Here is a 19,768-nt window from a genome sequence, read left to right on the forward strand (position 1 = left end):
TACCATGAAATGTTACTGTATCATAAAATCATTTTGAAAACATTTTAAGTATCTGTATAATCTCCTATGACTTGACTCTATCATAATTTTAATAATCACTCTATTTTGGCTATTTCTCTGATAACTTGTATTCATGCCTTCTGGCCAGTGGCTTCCTGATTTTTTTTTTTGGGGGGGGGAAGGGTTGTCTAAGTTTCTTTTAAATGTTACCTTTTGATAATTGGAAATTTGACTAATAATTGGAAATTAATGTTTTTAGGAATGATAATGATTTTAGGTTATGTTTATAAAGATACTCCTTTTAGAAAATATTTATAGATGCAATTATATATTGTCCATGATTTGCTTCACAGTATTAATGGGACACTTGAGGGCAGAGTGAGGGTGGAGGTGAGAAAGCTTGGCCATAACTTGGTTGTTGAAGCCAGTTGATGTATACTGGTGACTTCATTACTATCATCTGTTTCGTTCAGTATACATTTAAAGATTTCCATGATAAAAAATTAAGAAACTGTCTTTAAAGCTTAACATATGTTTGGCTGCAAATAAAAGGTTTTCATAGGGCTTCCTTGGTGGCGCAGTGGTTGAGAATCCGCCTGCCGATGCAGGGGACACGGGTTCGTGCCCTGGTCCGGGAAGATCCCACATGCCGCGGAGCGGCTGGGCCTGTGAGCCATGGCCGCTGAGCCTGCGCGTCCGGAGCCTGTGCTCCGCAACGGGAGAGGCCACAACAGTGAGAGGCCCACGTACCGCAAAAAAAAAAAAAAAAAGGTTTTCATAATGCTCTTATATGATTATAAAACCCTGAATAAAGCAACTAGAGTTAAAAATAGCCTATGAATAAAATTTTTCCAGGATTTACTTCTTAATGAAATATTTGATACATTTTTAAGAATGTGTTAAATGTTTGTTTGAATCTTATGAAATTGCCAATGTTTGACCATTTTTAGGCTACAAAACTGGCAAGTGCATATGGTTAATCTAATATATATTAGGAAATATTCTGATAAACAACTGTGAATTCACCACCTAAACTAAGAAATAGAATATTACCAAAACTGTTGAAGTATTTTACATATTCTTTGTTCTATCCTCAATTAAGGGGGGTAACCATTATCTAAAAATTTTTATTTTCTTCTTTGTTTTGTATTCTTTTAAACTTGATTTTAAAAAAATTTTAACTCATCTCATAATTCCCCTATATATAGATTTACCAGAAATATTTGTACCCCTAAACAGCATGTTGTATATCTTGCTTGTTTTTCATCTTTGAAAAATATATCATCAGACTATATGTAGTCTTCTCTGGTTGCCTTTTTTCACTTGTGTGTTTCTCTGCCATATCCACGGTCATGTATGTAGCTCTCGTTCATTGTACTTTCAGTGCTATCTTCTAGTGTTTCATTGCATGAATGTATCAGAAAGAGTTTATTATTCTTTTGAGGATGGACATGAGATGTGTCTCCTAATTTTTTGCTGTTATGAAGTATGTTGCTCTGAATATTCTAAGAGTCTTTTTGGTACCCATGTGCAGTAGTTTCTTAGGCAGCGGCTTTCAAACTTTTTGACTGTGACCCACAATAAGATAAAATATTTTACATTTCAACCCTATAAAGAAATTAAAGTTTTCTGAAATAATATTTACTTGTATTAGATGATATGTACTTTGATCTTTTTCTGCAAAAAAAAAAGCAGTTGAAAAACATTGCTGCTTAGACTTACTAAACTGATACCATAAAGTGGGTGAAAAACACTGTGATTTGTTTGAAAAAATATGTGCCTAGATGTAAAATTTGTGTCATAAAGAGTATAACCATGTTTAACTACACAAGACAGTGTCTAATTTTTTTTTTTCAAAATGATGGTACCAAATTTGCATTGAGCTTTCATTACTGCATATCCTTGTCAACATTTGGTATCATCAAACTTTGCAATCTGGTATAAAATGACTTCAGCTTTCATTCTCATTCAATTAAATATTTATTAAGCTCCTACTATGTCCTGGGTGTTGGTCTTGATGTTTGGGATATATTAGTGAATAAGAAAAACAGAGACCACTCTCTTCGTGTACCTTTTCATTCTAGTTCTTCCTAATTTTAATTTCACATATTTCTTTTTTCATTTTCAGAAGTTCTATCATTTTCAAATCTCTCCAGTCATTTGTATTATTCTCTTATTTCCTCCTTTAAACCACTTATTGTAAAATAAAACATGGATACAAAAAAACACACAAAACAAATATATGGTTTAATGAAGTTTTACTAACTACTCTACAAACTCCTCCAAGTGCCTCATCTCAGTCCACACCCTTTCTTCTTCCAGCAATACCCACTGTCTTGACTTTTATAGTTCCCACTGTCTGGTGTTTTGTAGTTTTATCACATAAATGTGATCACTAGTTTAGCCTTGCCAGTTTTTTTAATTTGTTAAATGTTTACCACTATTTTTTTTGAATTTTTGAATTTTATTTTATTTATTTTTTTTATATAGCAGGTTCTTATTAGTCATCAATTTTATACACATCAGTGTATAAATTTCAATCCCAATCGCCCAATTCAGCACACCACCATCCCCACCCCCCCATGGCTTTCCCCGCTTGGTGTCCATACATTTGTTCTCTACATCTGTGTCTCAACTTCTGCCCTGCAAACCGGTTCATCTGTATCAGTTTTCTACGTTCCACATACATGCGTTAATATACGATATTTGTTTTTCTCTTTCTGACTTACTTCACTCTGTATGACAGTCTCTAGGTCCATCCACGTCTCAACAAATGACTCAGTTTTGTTCCTTTTTATGACTGAGTAATAATCCATTGTATATATGTACCACAACTTCTTTATCCATTCGTCTGGTGATGGGCGTTTAGGTTGCTTCCCTGACGTGGCTATTGTAAAGACTACTGCAGTGAACATTGGGGTGCATGTGTCTTTTTGAATTATGGTTCTCTCTGGATATATGCTCAGTAGTAGAATTGCTGGATCATATGATAATTCTATTTTTAGTTTTTTAAGGAAACTTCATACTGTTCTCCACCGTGGCTGTATCAACTTAAATTCCCACCAACAGTGCAAGAGGATTCCCTTTTCTCCACACCCTCTCCAGCATTTGTTGTTTGTAAATTTTCTGATGATGCCTATTCTAACTGGTGTGAGGTAATACCTCATTGTAGTTTTAATTTGCATTTCTCTAATAATTAGTGATGTTGAGCAGCTTTTCATGTGCTTCTTGGCCATCTGTATGTCTTCTTTGGAGAAATGTCTATTTAGGTCTTCTGCCCATTTTTGGATTGGGTTGTTTGTTTCTTTGATATTGAGCTGCATGAGCTGTTTATGTATTTTGGAGATTAATCCTTTGTCCATTGCTTCATTTGCAAATATTTTCTCCCATTCTGAGGGTTGCCTTTTCATCTTGTTTATGGTTTCCTTTGCTGTGAAAAAGCTTTGAAGTTTCATTAGGTCCCATTTGTTTATTTTTGTTTTTATTTCCATTACTCTAAGAGGTGGATCAAAAAGATCTCACTGTGATTTATGTCAAAGAATGTTCTTTCTATGTTTTCCTGTAAGTGTTTTATAGTGTCCGGTCTTACATTTAGGTCTCGAACCCATTTTGAGTTTATTTTTGTGTATGGTGTTAGGGAGTGTTCTAATTTCATTCTTTTACATGTAGCTGTCCAGTTTTCCCAGCATGACTTATTGAAGAGACTGTCTTTTCTCCATATCCTTGCCTCCTTTGTCATGGATTATTTGACCATAGGTGTGTGGGTTTATCTCTGGGCTTTCTATCTTGTTCCATTGATCTATGTTTCTGTTTTTGTGCCAGTACCATATTGTCTTAATTACTGTAGCTTTGTAGTATAGTCTGAAGTCAGGGAGTCTGATTCCTCCAGCTCCGTTTTTTTACCTCAAGACTGCATTGGCTATTTGGGGTCTTTTGTGTCTCCATAGAAATTTTAAGATTTTTTCTTCTAGTTCTGTAAAAAATGCCATTGGTAATTTGATAGGGATTGTATAGAATCTGTAGATTGCTTTGGGTAGTATAGTCATTTTCACAATATGGATTCTTCCAATCCAAGAACATGGTATATCTCTCCATCTGTCGGTATCGTCTTTAATTTCTTTCATCAGTGTCTTATAGTTTTCTGCATACAGGTCTTTTGTCTCCCTAGGTAGGTTTATTCCTGGATGTTTTATTCTTTTTGTTGCAGTGGTAAATGGGAGTGTTCCCTTAATTTCTCTTTCAGATTTTTCATCATTAGTGTATAGGAATGCAAGAGATTTCTGTGCACTAATTTTGTATCCTGCAACTTTACCAAATTCATTGATTAGCTCTAGTAGTTTTCTGGGGGCATTTATAGGATTCTCTATGTATAGTATCATGTCATCTGCAAACAGTGACAGCCTTTCTTCTTCTTTTCCAATTTGTATTCCTTTTATTTCTTTTCCTTCTCTGATTGCCATGGCTAGGACTTCCAAAACTATGCTGAATAATAGTGGTGAGAGTGGACACCCTTATCTTGTTCCTGATCCTAGAGGAAATGCTTTCTGTTTTTCACCATTGAGAATGATGTTTGCTGTGGGTTTGTCATACATGGCCTTTATTATGTTGAGGTAGGTTCCCTCTCTGCCCACCTTCTGGAGCATTTTTATCATAAATGGGTGTTGAATTTTGTGCATCTGTTTTCTGCATCTGTTAAGATGATCATATGGTTTTTATTTCTTCAATTTGTTAATAATGGTGTATCACGTGGATTGATTTGTGTATACTGAAGAATCCTTGCATCCCTGGGATAAATCCCACTTGATCATGGTGTATGATCCTTTTAATGTGTTGTTGGATTCTGTTTGCTAGTATTTTGTTGAGGATTTTTGCATCTATATTCATCAGTGATATTGGTCTGTAATTTTCTCTTTTTGTAGTATCTTTCTCTGGTTTTGGTATCAGGGTGATGGTGGCCTCATAGAATGAGTTTGGGAATGTTCCTTCCTCCACAGTTTTTTGGAAGAGTTTGAGAAGGATGGGTGTTAGCTCTTCTCTAAATGTTTGATAGAATTCACCTGTGAAGCCATCTGGTCTGGGACTTTTGTTTGTTGGAAGATTTTTAATTCCAGTTTCAATTTCAGTGCTTGTGATTGGTCTGTCCATATTCTCTATTTCTTCCTGGTTCAGTCTTGGAAGGTTATACCTTTCTAAGATTTTGTCCATTTCTTCCAGGTTGTCCATTTTGTTGGCATAGAGTTGCTTGTAGTAGTCTCTTAGGATGCTTTGTATTTCTGTGGTGTCTGTTGTAACTTTTCCTTTTTCATTTCTAATTTTATTGATTTGAGTCCTCTCCCTCTCTCTTGATGAGTCTGGCTAATGGTTTATCAGTTTTGTTTATCTTCTCAAAGAACCAGCTTTTAGTTTTCTTGATCTTTGCTCTTGTTTTCTTTGTTTCTATTTCATTTGTTTCTGCTCTGATCTTTATGATTTCTTTCCTTCTGCTAACTTTGGGTTTTGTTTGTTCTTCTTTCCCTAGTTCCTTTAGGTGTAAGGTTAGATTGTTTATTTGAGATTTTTCTTGTTTCTTGAGGTAGGCTTGTATAGCTATAAACTTCCCTCTTAGAACTGCTTTTGCTGCATCCCATAGGTTTTGGATCATTATGTTTTCATTGTCATTTGTCTCTAGGTATTTTTTGATTTCCTCTTTGATTTCTTTAGTGATCTCTTGGTTATTTAGTAACGTATTTTTTAGCCTCCATGTGTTTCTGTTTTTTACGTTTTTTTCCCTGTGATTCATTTCTAATCTCATAGCGTTGTGGCCAGAAAAGATGCTTGATATGATTTCAATTTTCTGAAATTTACTGAGGCTTGATTTGTGACCCAAGATGTGATCTATCCTGAAGAATGTTCCATGCGCACTTGAGAAGAAAGTGTAATCTGCTGTTTTTGGATGGAATGTCCTATAAGTATCAATTAAATCTATCTGGTCTGTTGTGTCATTTAAAGCTTCTGTGTCCTTATTTATTTTCATTTTGGATGATCTGTCCATTGGTGTAAGTGAGCTGTTAAAGTCCCCCACTATTATTCTGTTACTGTCCATTTCCTCTTTTATAGCTGTTAGCAGTTGCCTTATGTATTGAGGTGCTCCTTTGTTGTGTGCATGTATATTTATAATTGTTATATCTTCTTCTTGGATTGATCCCTTGATGATTATGTAGTGTCCTTCCTTGTCTCTTGTAACATTCTTTATTTTAAAGTCTATTTTATCTTATATGAGTATAGCTACTCCAGCTTTCTTTTGATTTCCATTTGCATGGAATATCTTTTTCCATTCCCTCACTTTCAGTCTGTATGTGTCCCTAGGTCTGACATGGGTATCTTGTAGACAGCATATATATGGGTCTTGTTTTTGTATCCATTCAGCAAGCCTGTGTCTTTTGGTTGGAGCGTTTAATCCATTCACGTTTAAGGTAATTATCAATGTGTATGTTCCTACGACCATTTTCTTAATTGTTTTGGGTTTGTTTTTGTAGGTCCTTTTCTTCTCTTGTGTTTCCCACTTAGGGAACTTCCTTTATCATTTGTTGTAGAGCTGGTTTGTTGGTGCTGAATTCTCTTAGCTTTTGCTTGTCTGTAAAGCTTTTGATTTCTCCTTTGAATCTGAATGAGATGCTTGCCGGATAGAGTAATCTTGGTTGTACGTTCTTCCCTTTCATCAGTTTAAGTATATCATGACACTCCCTTCTGGCTTGTAAAGTTTCTGCTGAGAAATCAGCTGTTAACCTTATGGGAGTTCCCTTGTATGTTATTTGTCGTTTTTCCATTGCTGCTTTCAATAATTTTTCTTTGTCTTTAATTTTTGCCAATTTGATTACTATGTGTCTCGGCATGTTTCTCCTTGGGTTTATCCTGTATGGGACTCGCTGCACTTCCTGGACCTGGGTGGCTCTTTCCTTTCCCATGTTAGGGAAGTTTTCGACTATAAACTCTTCAGATATTTTCTCTGGTCCTTTCTCTGTCTCTTCTCCTTCTGGGACCCCTATAATGCGAATGTTGTTGCATTTAATGTTGTCCCAGAGGTCTCTTAGGCTGTCTTCATTTCTTTTCATTCTTTTTTTCTTTATTCTGTTCCACAGCAGTGAATTCCACCATTCTGTCTTCTAGGTCACTTATCCGTTTTTCTGCCTCAGTTATTCTGCTATTTATTCCTTTTAGTGTAGTTTTCATTTCAGTTATTGTATTGTTCATCTCTGTTTGTTTGTTCTTTAATTCTTCTAGGTCTTTGTTAAACATTTCTTGCATCTTCTTGATCTTTGTCTCTATTCTTTTTCCGAGGTCCTGGATCATTTTCACTATCATTATTCTGAATTCTTTTTCTGGAAGGTTGCCTATGTCCACTTGGTTTAGTTGTTTTTCTGGGGTTTTATCTTGTTCCTTCATCTGGTGCATAGCTCTCTGCCTTTTCATCTTGTCTATCTTTTTGTGAATGTGGTTTTTGTTCCACAGGCTGCAGGATTGTAGTTCTTGCTTCTGCTGAGTGCCCTCTGGTGGATGAGGCTATCTAAGAGGCTTGTGTAAGTTTCCTGATGGGAGGGACTGGTCATGTGTAGAGCCTGGTGTTGCTCTGGTGGGCAGAGCTCAGTAAAACTTTAATCGCTTGTCTGCTGATGGGTGGGGCTGTGTTCCCTCCCTGTTGGTTGTTTGGCCTGAGGCAACCCAACACTGGAGCCTACCTGGCCTCTTTAGTGGGGCTAATGATAGACTCTGGGGGGATCACGCCAAGGAGTACTTCCCAGAACTTCTGCTGCCAGTGTCCTTGTCCCCATGGTGAGCCAGAGCCACCACCCCCACCCCCCTACCCCCCGCCTCTGCAGGAGACCCTCCAACACTAGCTGGTAGGTGTGGTTCAGTCTCCCCTGGGGTCACTGCTCCTTCCCCTGGCTCCCGATGTGCACACTGCTTTGTGTATGCCCTCCAAGAGTGGAGTCTCTGTTTCCCCCAGTCCTGTCGAAGTCCTGCAATCAGATCCCACTAAGCTTCAAAGTCTGATTCTCTAGGAATTCATCCTCCCGTTGCCGGACCCCAGGTTGGGAAGCCTGACGTGGGGCTCAGAACCTTCACTCCAGTGGGTGGACTTCTGTGGTATAATTGTTCTCCCATTTGTGAGTCACCCACCCAGCGATTAAGGGATTTGATTTTTATCATGTTTGCACCCCTCCTCCCGTCTCTTTGCACCTTTTCCTTTGTCTCTGCATATGGGATATCTTTTTTGGTGAGTTCAGTGTCTTCCTGTCAATGATTGTCCAGCAGCTAGTTGTGATTCTGGTGTTCTCACAAGAGGGAGTGAGAGCACATCCTTCTACTCCGCCATCTTGGTTCCTCTCTCCACCACTTTTTAATTTACAGTTTCTCCCTGTATCCTTTTCCTTACTGTTTACCCGTGGAGGAACCTTTAGAGTCTCCCACAGTCTAGACTGCATTCAGTGCAGTTTAATATGTTCTGTGTTTTCTAGAAATTAGCTGCTGGTTTCAAAGGTTCAGTTGGGTTCAGTGCCTTTGGCAAGAGTCTGGGTTGTGTTGGGTTTTTTCATCAGGTCTGTTTCTTGATGTTAGCAGTTGTCTAGATCCATTATTTGAGGTTGTTAAAAGGTGAATTCTCATTTCATTCTTTTTTAGTTATTAGTGGGAATGCTTTTATAAAGAGACATTTTTCCCTCATCTAGTATTTGCATACCCAGAGGTCCATTTCCAATAGCAAGGAAGGGTAAATATTGGATTTTTTCTCTTTATTTAGCAGTTCTGAAGATAATGAATTGGTGTTGTCATTTAACGAAGACCAAGTAGTTTATTTTAATTTTATTATGAACTCATAAATGTAAACAAAGATGATGTGTTTCAACCCATTGCAATTATTACCCTTATTGAAACTCACATTGTCCCATCTTTGGCCAGTGGAAGTCTCTTCAGGTTGGCAGACCCTAGTAATCTTGTTAACAGTTTCTTTGCTATTTGTATGAAAAGATGTTGCATGTTCATTTTGTCCATCACCTGCCCTCTGCCTGGAATCAACATTTCTTTAATAAACCTTGGTTTCTTATAGTGGGAAATGGACCTGGGTGCTAAAAATGCTCATTGCTACTAGGGTGACCATAATTTCTAGGCCGTTTCAGCAGATATAGCTAGGATATCTATATATCATACACACACAGATATTTAAAGATAAAATATCTCATGAGTTCTTATTAATACTTCTAATTCAAATTCAGGACCAGAGTTTTACTTCACCTCTTCCATATTATATCTGCATATCCTTTCTTCCATACCCACAATCTGGTTTTCAGGGAACACAGGGCATGATACAGTATCCTGTGTGACTCATTTGCTTTAGCCTACATAACAAATAACAGTCTCAGAATAACAATACTAATACCAATAATATTCCTATAAAGAGGTAACTATATGTTTTGCAAATGTTGTATTTTTTATAATTGTATATATTGTCTGGGCATATAGGCATTATATAACGTACTCTCCTTCTTTTAACCCTCATTACTCTTATTTCTGTGAATAAGCACATATTTAATGCTCACTACCATCCTCATGTTAATGTTTCTCTAGTCATTTGACTGTCTGAAGCTCGTTCTCCAGGAAATTACTTGGGAAGGGTTCATCGGAACAGTAATTCTTGAGTGTTTTACATGTTGACAAGTTTGCCTGTCCTTTGTATGAAATTTTCTTTCTTGATAATATTTGATATAGTACTCCATTTTTTTTTCTGGCAGAGTGCTGCTATTGAAAAGTCTGATGATGATTAAATTTTCTTTTCCCTAAAAATCACTTTCTCTTTTTGTCTCGGCCTAAAGATTTTTTTCCTCTAAGTCCAGTAATTTCATTAATCTATGCCTCAGTGTTGATCATTCTGGGGCAGTGTTCTCAGGTGTGGTTGGCTTTAGCTGGGACTTTCAACTGGGGAGCACCTACACTTAGCCTTTCTGGCATGGTGCTCTCAGGGTAGTTGGACTTCTTACATGGTAGTTTAGGAGTCCCAGAGAGAATGTTCCAGCAATCAAGGCAGGGGCTGCATGTTCTTTTATGACCTTTTCCTGGAAGCCAGCATCAGTTTTGTTAATTCTCTGTTTCTTGAAGCAGTCATGAGCTTGTCTAGGTTCAATGAGAGGTGACATACACCCCAACTTTCAATGTGAGGAGTGACAAAGAATTTGTGGCCATGTTTTTAATTTTATTTTTACTTTTATTTTTTTTAATTAAAAAAAATTTTATTAAAGTATAGCTGATTTACAATGTTGTGTTAGTTTCAGGTGTACAGCAAAGTGAATCTGTTACACAAATACACATATCCACTCTTTTTTAGATTCTTTTTTTTAAATTACCGTAGTATTTGTCTTAAAATTTGACATAAAATTTAATTAAATCAGTGATCATGCAGTTTAGATTGAATCGTGATTAATATTTGCTAAGGTTGTTAAAATATCTAAAGTATAACTTTAGATATACTGTAGAAGTAAACTTTATTAGAATCAGGGATAATTATTGCCATTAGTAGCTCAAGTATAGTAACAAATATAAAGATGGCTTGGTAAAATATATACATTTTACATTTACACATTTGTTTAGAGGTGAAAGTTGCAAGTAAAATCTAAAATATTTCTCACTAAGAAAAGGTGACAAAATATCAGGCAGTGGCTTTATCCTTTGCACTAAGATTTCTAACTGCATCCTGTTTTTAGGTTTGTATAATTTTGAACCAACTGATAGTGCTTTGATTTTGCTTTCATAGTACATGAATATGTTACATACATATTACTTTATATCATATGATAAGCCCACTGTTTTCACCAGAGTAGAGCATTTTAGTAATGTTACAGATCTAGTCAGCATTCTGATGAATGATTTTTAATGTTTTTTAAAAGAAATCTTGAAAATGGTTTCATTGAATTAGAAAACATTACATAATTTAAAAAATACGATCTTAATTTTAGAGTGACTTAGATATGTTTTTCTTTATGATATTTTATATTTTATTTCATTTTATTCATACCAGTAAAACTGTACTTGAGATTCTGTACACTTATGATTCTACTCAATGTAAATAAAATGGCAGCATGGGATTACACAGCCACAGTAAAGCATACTATAGCATGTTTTTACAATGTCTGACTTAGAGCTTATCTAATTCTGCCAAAGTGTTTCAAAATACAGCAGAAAACACTTTTGTAGTGCTCATGTTGCATCACTCTGGTTTTATTGCATTCTCTTTCCCTTCAAAATTTGTATTAGCTTTTATAAATTAAAAATTGTAGTGATGTTTTTATGTGTGTGTACACACTTATATACATTTCTGTATCTGTCTGTGTATATATGAAGTGTGTGCAACATTTGAAGATTGTTTATGTCCTGGTGGTAAATCAAGGGAAAGAGAAAGTATTGTTTTTAAACAGCTATCTATTTCTCAAATAGCTCTTGTCATTAATTTGATCCTAGTAAGAAAAAACTCTTGCTATTCAACTATTTTTAATTTTTATTTGCAGGTAAGCTTTTGGGTTGTTAGAGAGATTCTTCATGCTCAGACATTAAAAATTAGAGCAGAAGTTTTGAGCCACTATATTAAAACTGCTAAGGTAAGACAAACTTGTGTTTCTATTTTTGAGTTTAATCATTTAGCATCGCTTGTAAGTAAATGTTTGCCTGTGACACTGTTCACTTTTTATCGACCCTAGAAAATACAGCTACTGACTAATATAAGTCCGTTTTTTAAATTGAATGCCTGTTTCCTTTGCCTTTTCTTTTATTACTCCTGTCTTCCTCCCCTTTCTTTTATACTTTTCCTCCCTCTCTCAGAGAAGCTGAATTACATAATATTTGACTGGGCAGAGGTCAGATTATGATGAAGTTTAATGTTTATAAAGTACTGGTCTATTCTGCGGGTGATTGAAAAAGCCTTATAGGGTTAAGTAGGAAAATACGTATCAATTATTTGCCTTTGAAATAGATCACTCTGCCAACCGTATGGAGAATGATAAGACTTTATTTTTTTTTAAATAGTATAAATGAGGATGTTAACCAAATACCTTAATTGAGCAACATAGATAATAGATGCAGCAAGAGAAATAAAACATGGATTTCAAGGATAGTCAAAATTTAGAGAGGAGGATGGAATAGAACATTCAAGATTTTATTAAAATTTGTAACAACTCCAAATTTGTGTTAACTAAAAAGAGGTATAATTGTAACCACATCCGTCATTATTCTTATAATAAACACATAACTTATCTCACCTGTGAACAAAGATGGAATAAAATGAGGATATAATTTTTACAATTGTAAATTATTGTAAAAATGTAATTATTGTAAGTCATAACTTCCATATTTCCCTTGAGCACCTGGGAACAATTGTATTCTAACATTCTATGGCACTAGGTGGCAGAGCTAGCCTTCTGAAAATTTGATATTTTGCAGAAGTGTCATAAAATTTTTAAAAACATTCTTTGTGATATGTTAGATAAATATTGGGTTTTAGCTAATAGAAGTCCATGACTTTTCTCCATAGATCCTGAATTTGCATTATTGTTTTCTGATATTTTTGTTAGTTTTTTTTTTATGTACTTGTTGTATGTTCCACTCAGAACCACCAAATTTTGTCCATCAAACATGCCATTATCCTCATCAAATAATCATTTAATTCCAATTCAGACTCTTAGACTTTGAGTTATTTTTGATGGTGTTTACTTTCATCTCAAGCCCTAAATTCATAATTTTTTTGTCACATTTCTGTCTCTTAAATCCCTGTAGTTAGACTCACCTTCTGTATTCAGTTTGTTATAAAACTGGCAGGTCTTTCTCTTCTTTTAGTAGGTTGTTTCAGTTAGGGTTCTGTAGAGACAGAAAAAAAAAATACACACACACATATATATATGTATATAATGTATAAAAAGATTTAAGGAATTATCTCGTGTGATTAGGTGGGGGGAAATGCAAATCTGAAATCTGTAGGGCAGACAGCCTAGAAACTCGGGCAGGAGTTTCTAGATTTTTGCTGTTGTAAGTACCACTGCTTATAAAGCATTCATGTGTGAGTCTCTTGGTGCTCAACTGCAGGTTAAAGCCCTAGAAATATAGAGAGAAAAGACAAATTTATCTTCAAAGAAATGACAATTACACCACTAACTTTCATTGAATCTGGTGAAAAATAACATTTTTTGTGTGTTGGCTGTTTAGGTTTTCTCTCCTGAAATGTCTGTTCAAGATCTTTGAACAATTTTCTATTATAGTATTGGTCTTTGATTTTTATAGCAGTTTTAAAAATATAATTCCAGATACTAAAGTTCTTTGCTATATTCTTTGCATACATCTTCCTATTTGTGACTTGTCTTATAACTCTTTTCATGTTATCTTTTGATATAGATGCTCTTAATTTTAATAGTCAAATGTATTAATCTGTAACTTTCATTTTCTGATTTAAGAATATCTCACTTAAATATCTTACTCTTACCTCTGAGAATATCAAAGATTTTCTCTTATATTATTCCTTAATAGTTCTACAGCTTTCATTTTGATATTTAATTCATCTGAAATTTTAGATATAATATGTAGGAATTATGGATTCCAGTTCATATTTTTCCATATGAATAATCCTGTTGGCACCATTTTTAAAATCTTTTTAAAAAGTTCTCGTTCTTTTGTCTGGAAGCATTGTTATGTCATCCTTGTTCTTGAAAAATGCTATTCCAGACTTACAGTTGTTTTTTTTTTTAATTTACTCTACTTGGGATTTCTTGAACTTACTAGCCCTGGGAATTAGTGTCTTTCGGTAATTTGAGAAAATAATCCACCATTATCTCTCATATTGTTTCTACCCCATTGTTTTTTAGCATGTCCTTCTGAAGCTCCATTAAGATAAATGTTGGACTTTTTTGCTCTTCCTTTGATGTCTCTTAACCTTTTATTTCACATTTTTTAAAAGACCCTTTGGCTTTTATGTTGCTTTCTAGATAATGCCTTCATTTTTAATCTTCATTTTATTTGAGGCCAATACCTGATGTTCTCCATTTGTGAATTATTGTTTCCTTGTGTTTATCTTTTTCCTTTTCCTTTTTTTCTCTTACTTGAGTTCATATTTCTTGAAATTTTATGGGGGTTCTTTGAGACCTAAGTTAAGGTGGTATTAGTTAGGGTTCTTCAGAGGAATAGAACCCTTCACTTTGCCTTGGTTTTCATATTCAAAACAGGCCATTTTTGCCTTGGAGTCGCTTCATGGTGAGGACAGTTTTTAAATGATAAGACCATTGAGATGTAAGCTTCTGATAGTTTGAAGAAACCTGGGCAATTAGCAATAATTTGACAAAAATAGTAGATCTCTCGGTAAACGGTTGGAACCTAGCATTAGATGGGAGCCTTCTGCACGGAGGCTGTAAAAAGCAAGGTCTGGTATTGGGAAGCAGGTGGATATCCCAACATGAACAAGGAACAAAGGATTTGAAGATTCAGCCAGGAGGAAGCAGGAAATTGAGGAGGGCTATGGAAAGCAGGTTTGAACCCTAGCCCTGGAATAATGGGGATCCTGAGTAGGACACCAGATCAGGATCCTGGGCATGGACCCTTCCTTTAAACTCAGATCATAAGGCAGAGGCTAGTAATATTTCAGTATAAGGAAGGAAACTGATTACTAGAAATGAGGATGCATGGTCATACCAGGTAACCTTGATACTGAGCCATAATTTTGGTTTTCTTAATGTATTACACAACTAGAGGTAGATTTGTTCCCAGAGCTTGGGGGCAGTACCAAGTTAGAATGTGGAAGTTCTGTTGTGGGCCGAAATCAGCTTACTGTAAATATAGTGGATACCCCAAAGACAAATCTCAACAATGAGGGTAATAAGTACTAGAACACTACCAGTTGCCTAGATTATACTTGTTGTTAAAGTTGTCTTGTATTCATGTTGTTTATTTTTCATCTCTCCTCCCTGCTTTTCTTAAATCTTCCAGAAACTATACGAGCTGAATAACCTTCACGCACTTATGGCAGTGGTTTCTGGCTTACAGAGTGCCCCAATTTTCAGGCTGACTAAAACATGGGCGGTGAGTAATTTTCCTTAGTTAATGAAAGGTTAGACTTCCTGTTGGAAGTAAAGATGTGTTAGTTCCTTTTATAGTTCTTAGTAAGGTTAATATTATGATAATAGATAAGGATTTTTGAAGTACTTTGTACTGTTCTTTGAAACCTACATATTTTTTTCTCTCTCCTTAAATAAGTATTTCGCTGGGCTTGTTAGTTATTTTTTGGGTAAATTAACAACTTGGTGCTTGGTTTCTGCTCTTTAGGAACTCATTTTTCTAGAACCTCTTTAAACATCTTTGACAACATAGCATTTCAAGCTTATTGATGGGAAAGTGTAAATGCAAAAAAAAATTGTGTTAATCATGTAAAGATTATGCTTTTGGAAAATTTGAGGAAGATACAAATTGTAATTTTCAAAAAAAAATTTACTGATTCAGATTTCCATTATTTTTTAGTCAATAAACTCTCAGGTTGTTTCCTTAGGAATAATGGAAAATCTGATAGTTAACATGAAAGTAGGCAGTGTTTCTGCACATTGTGGTATTATGCTAACCATATTTGGTTCTATTACTTTAACAAGGTCAGGGTGTGAATTTTTACTTGTGCAAATTTGTGTACTTTTACAGTTGATTAACCAGATACTGGCCTCAAGGTTTCTAGATATTTTTCATTTAGATTTTATATAACTGAAATTTTAGATTCAGTTAAATCTGTTCATATTTAATACTGTTCTTTAATGTAAAAGAGGAATGATTTTGTTTACTACATTTTGTACAGAGGGTTAAAGACTTGACTGACTTTAAAACACTTTTTTACTTGATAAAATATAACTTTGTTTTTAATTAGCCTAGTGCTGTTTTCACTTTTCATAGTGTCTGAAGAGACAGATGTTTCTCATGAAAATCAGGGTAGATTTCTATACTGGAAAAACATTAGCTTGGAAGAGTTTATGGTCCTCTTTATATTTTATTTGTATTTTAGAAACACCTGAGTGAACAGTTTTCCTACTCTAAAAATTATTTTTAATGATGACCTTATTTGTTAAAATTTGAACTTAATGAGGGAATGGAAATGATTATAAATATACAGTTATGAATTCCATCTTTGAAGTTTTAGGGAAAAGAATTATACTCTGGTTTATATTGTGGTTTAGAAATGAGATACATTTCCCTCAAGTTAATTTTTATTTTCCTTGAAGTTATTTTCGTTGTCTCCCTCATGTATTGCGTGGAGAATAATTTTGTTTAAATTTAGTAACAGCTCTATTATTAATCTGAATAAAATTTTTGGTATTTATATTAAACTTTAAAATATTCCACTTTGTGCCAGGCACTGTCTAATTGCTTGACATGCATAGTGAATGATATAGACAAAGTCCATTCTTGTACAGCTAACATTCTACTGGGGAAAGATAAGCTGTAAATAAATAAATGATATATCATAAATAGTGATAAATGCTCTGTAGAAAAGTAAAGCAGAGTAAGTGAGATATAAAATACTTCCGTGCTTTCCTTTCTATGATGTGTGGTAAGAGGCTCTGATAAGTGACATTTGGGTAGAGACCTAGAGTAACTGAGAAAAACATTCATGTGCATATCTGAGAGAAGAGAATTCCAAACAAGTAGCCAGTGCAAAGGGCCTGACAATGTTCACAGAAGAGCAGGGTGGTCAGTGTTGGCAGAGTGAAACAAGCTAAGGAGTAGTTGATGACAGGAGCTGAATTCAGAGAGATGGCATCGAATAAGAGAATGCAGATGCAATTTACTGATATTCAGGGAGGTATAGAGAAGGAGTGTTGGGGGGGGTTCTATCTTATACATATCAATTTTGAGTTGGCTGATAAAATGTTCATGTGGAACTATAAGGTCAGTTAGGTATACAAGTTTAATAGAACAGTTAGAGCTAGAGATACATTTTTGTGATCATCAGCATAAAGATAGTATTTAAAACATGAGATTGTAATCAACAAAGGAAATATCACGGGTAGAAGTTTTCCACAGTCAGGTAAAGAAGGTGTTTCAAGAAAGAGTGCTCACCTGTGTCAAATGAGAACTTGGAGATGACCATTGAATCTGGCAGTTGGAAAGGATTGGTGACCTTGGCAGAGGTGGCTTCAGTACGGTAGTGGGGTGAAAGACTGATTGGATTTGAGAGAATGGTGGAGAAAAAAATGGGACAGTAAGTACAGAGAATGCATTTGAGGAATTTTGCTGTAAAGGACTGGGGTGAGGTCCTGTAGAGAAATCTGGCAGTAGCTGGAGGGAAATAGGATATTAAAGGTTCGTGGCATTTTGTTTTCATTTTGAAGATGAGATCCATGACAATATATTTGTATGTTGGTGCAATGATCTAATATAATAGAATGAGGAAATAGTAAGAGAACAAAGAGTCACTCCAGTGATACCTACTAGATTAGGCACGAGGGAATGAGGTCCAGTACTCTAGTGGGGCAGGAACAGTTTATCCATTTTAACAGGAGAGAAGGGGGTGCATTTGGTTACAGACACAGGTATGTTGGTAGATTTGGTGGTGGGATTCTGCAGAAGTTCTTCTGATGCTTTATTTCATAAGACATAAGAAGCAAGGTCATTAGTTGAGAGTGGGGGAGGTCTTGGTTTGCAGAAGGAGGAAAGGATGAAAGTCATCTAGGAGAGTGTGAGAGTGAATTAACTAGAGAAACATTGTAGGTTTGGTAGGTCTTATGAAGGTCCATTTGAGATTTTTGATCGTGAACTTACAGTGAAACCAGTCAGGAAAGTTATGTACTCTCCAGCCAGGTTCAGGTGTTCAGCATTAACCTGGAGAAGTACAGATAATTGTATTTAAGCAGAGATGGAATTTTTTTAGGCTTGTTTGTACCACAGAGGGGTCAAGGATAGTATAAGAGATAAAGTAGTCAAAAGTAAAAGTTGTTTTAGTGATAGATGAGGAGTTTAACCCAAGTAAAAGGAAAGAGATAATGAACAATGAAAAGGTAGTATGGTAACTGGTGGAAATCCTGGTGCCCTCAAATATTTATTGGGTTCAGGATGTCCTAGGGAGTGGAGGCTGAGTGGTGGAAGATGAGATGATTCACAGAGGAGTGAAAAAACTTAGAAACCAGGGTATTGGGAGTATCATCTGTATAAAGACTGCAGTCATCAGGATATAAGAATAATATTGGTTCATAGACTCTTCTTCTCCAACTACTAAAATCTTAATGATGGGAAAATAACTTGTAGCTCTGTTAATGACAGTAATACAAGTGTTGTAATCTAGTGTTCTTTTGTCCAGTACTATAGCCACTAGCCACATGTGGCTATTAAATTTAATTCCTTAGGATTAAATAAAATTTAAAGTTCAGTTCCTTAGTCTTTCTAGCCATGTTACAAATGCTCAGTAGTCACATGTGGCTAGTGGCTATTGTATGGACAGCACAGACGTAGAACATTTCCATCATCACACAAAATTTGATTGGACAGCACTCATGTAGTGCTTGAACTTAATTAGAAGCTGGAAGATTTGGGGGAGGATAGTGTGACAGTAAGCTGGAAGGAGTTGTGAAGAGAAAGGAGGAAGAACGACACCTAACTGACCTCCAGACTGATGTTACAACGTTTGTAAGAAAAGAAAGGTCAAAGATGGGGCTTTTGCAGAGAACGGATCCTGAGTCCTAGAGGGTACAGTTGGAAAGGATTGGGAGGGGTAGGGTATCGGGTCAAGTTAGAAGATAATAAAGATCATATGAATGAAGAATTGAGAGTGTTTGGGGTTTTCTTTAAAACCGACAAAGGGAACGTACCAGAAAAAATCCTAAGTGGGGGAAATATTAGCAACGTTCGCTTTAACATCAAGGAAAAGGATGCCCATTTTCACCGTTTCTATTCAACATAGAGATCTTAGCCAGCACAGTCAGAAAAAAATGATTAGAAATAATAGGATTTATCCTCAAAAAATTAGAATTACATAGTTACCATTTATCCATCAATTCCACTTCTGGGTGTATACCCAAAAGAATTGAAAGTGGGGATTCAAACAGATAATTTTACACCAGTGTTCAAAGCAGTATGATTAACAATAACCAAAAGGTATGAACAATCCAAATGTCCACCAACAGGTAAATGGATGTACAAAATGTGGTATAAACATACCATGAAATATTATTCAGCCTTAAAAAGGAATGAAATTCTGACACATGCTGCACCATGGATAAATCTTGATGATATTATGCTAAATGAAATGAGCTAGACACAATAGGACAAATACTGAATGATTCCATATATATGAGGTCCCAAGAGTAGTCAAATTGGTTGAGACAGAAAGTAGAAGGTGGTTACCAGGGCCTGGGAGGAGCAAGCATTGAGGAGTTTCTGTTTAATAAGTGTGGAGTTCCAGTTTGGGAAGATGAAAAGAGTTCTGGCCTTGGGTGGTTGCAGTGATTGGCCGATAATGCTACTAAACTATACACTTCAAAATGTTTAAAATGGTAAATATTATGTATATTTTACCACAGCCTTTTAAAATAGTCTTCTGAAAACAAGTCTCTGCTATGCCACTGGAGATTGAATCCTTTCAATCTAGTTATTGATTTGTTATGAAAATTCCAAAATGTAAGTTATTTTTATACATATGAGACTGTGTGGTTCTTTAGTTTTGTGTTTCAGATGTGTCAAGATCAGTTATGAGTTCCAAGTAATTTGTTTCTCCTGTTACTGTACCAGAGTTTTAGAA

At 35.4% G+C, this 19,768-nt stretch overlaps 1 protein-coding gene across 5 annotated transcripts in view; it reads left to right on the forward strand.

Moving 5' to 3' along the window:
• The window catches only part of RALGPS2 (Ral GEF with PH domain and SH3 binding motif 2), a 312,954-nt gene that overhangs the window by 214,416 nt on the left and 78,770 nt on the right, over nt 1-19,768 (forward strand). For all 5 annotated transcript variants that reach the window (XM_032631376.1, XM_032631382.1, XM_032631369.1 and 2 more), the window contains 2 exons: nt 11,532-11,621; nt 14,986-15,078. In XM_032631376.1, the coding sequence (XP_032487267.1) occupies nt 11,532-11,621; nt 14,986-15,078 (183 nt within the window). The remainder of the gene's footprint in view (nt 1-11,531; nt 11,622-14,985; nt 15,079-19,768) is intronic.

The sequence above is a fragment of the Phocoena sinus genome, chromosome 1 (assembly GCF_008692025.1).
Source record: "Phocoena sinus isolate mPhoSin1 chromosome 1, mPhoSin1.pri, whole genome shotgun sequence".
In the NCBI taxonomy this organism is placed as follows: Eukaryota; Metazoa; Chordata; class Mammalia; order Artiodactyla; family Phocoenidae; genus Phocoena; species Phocoena sinus.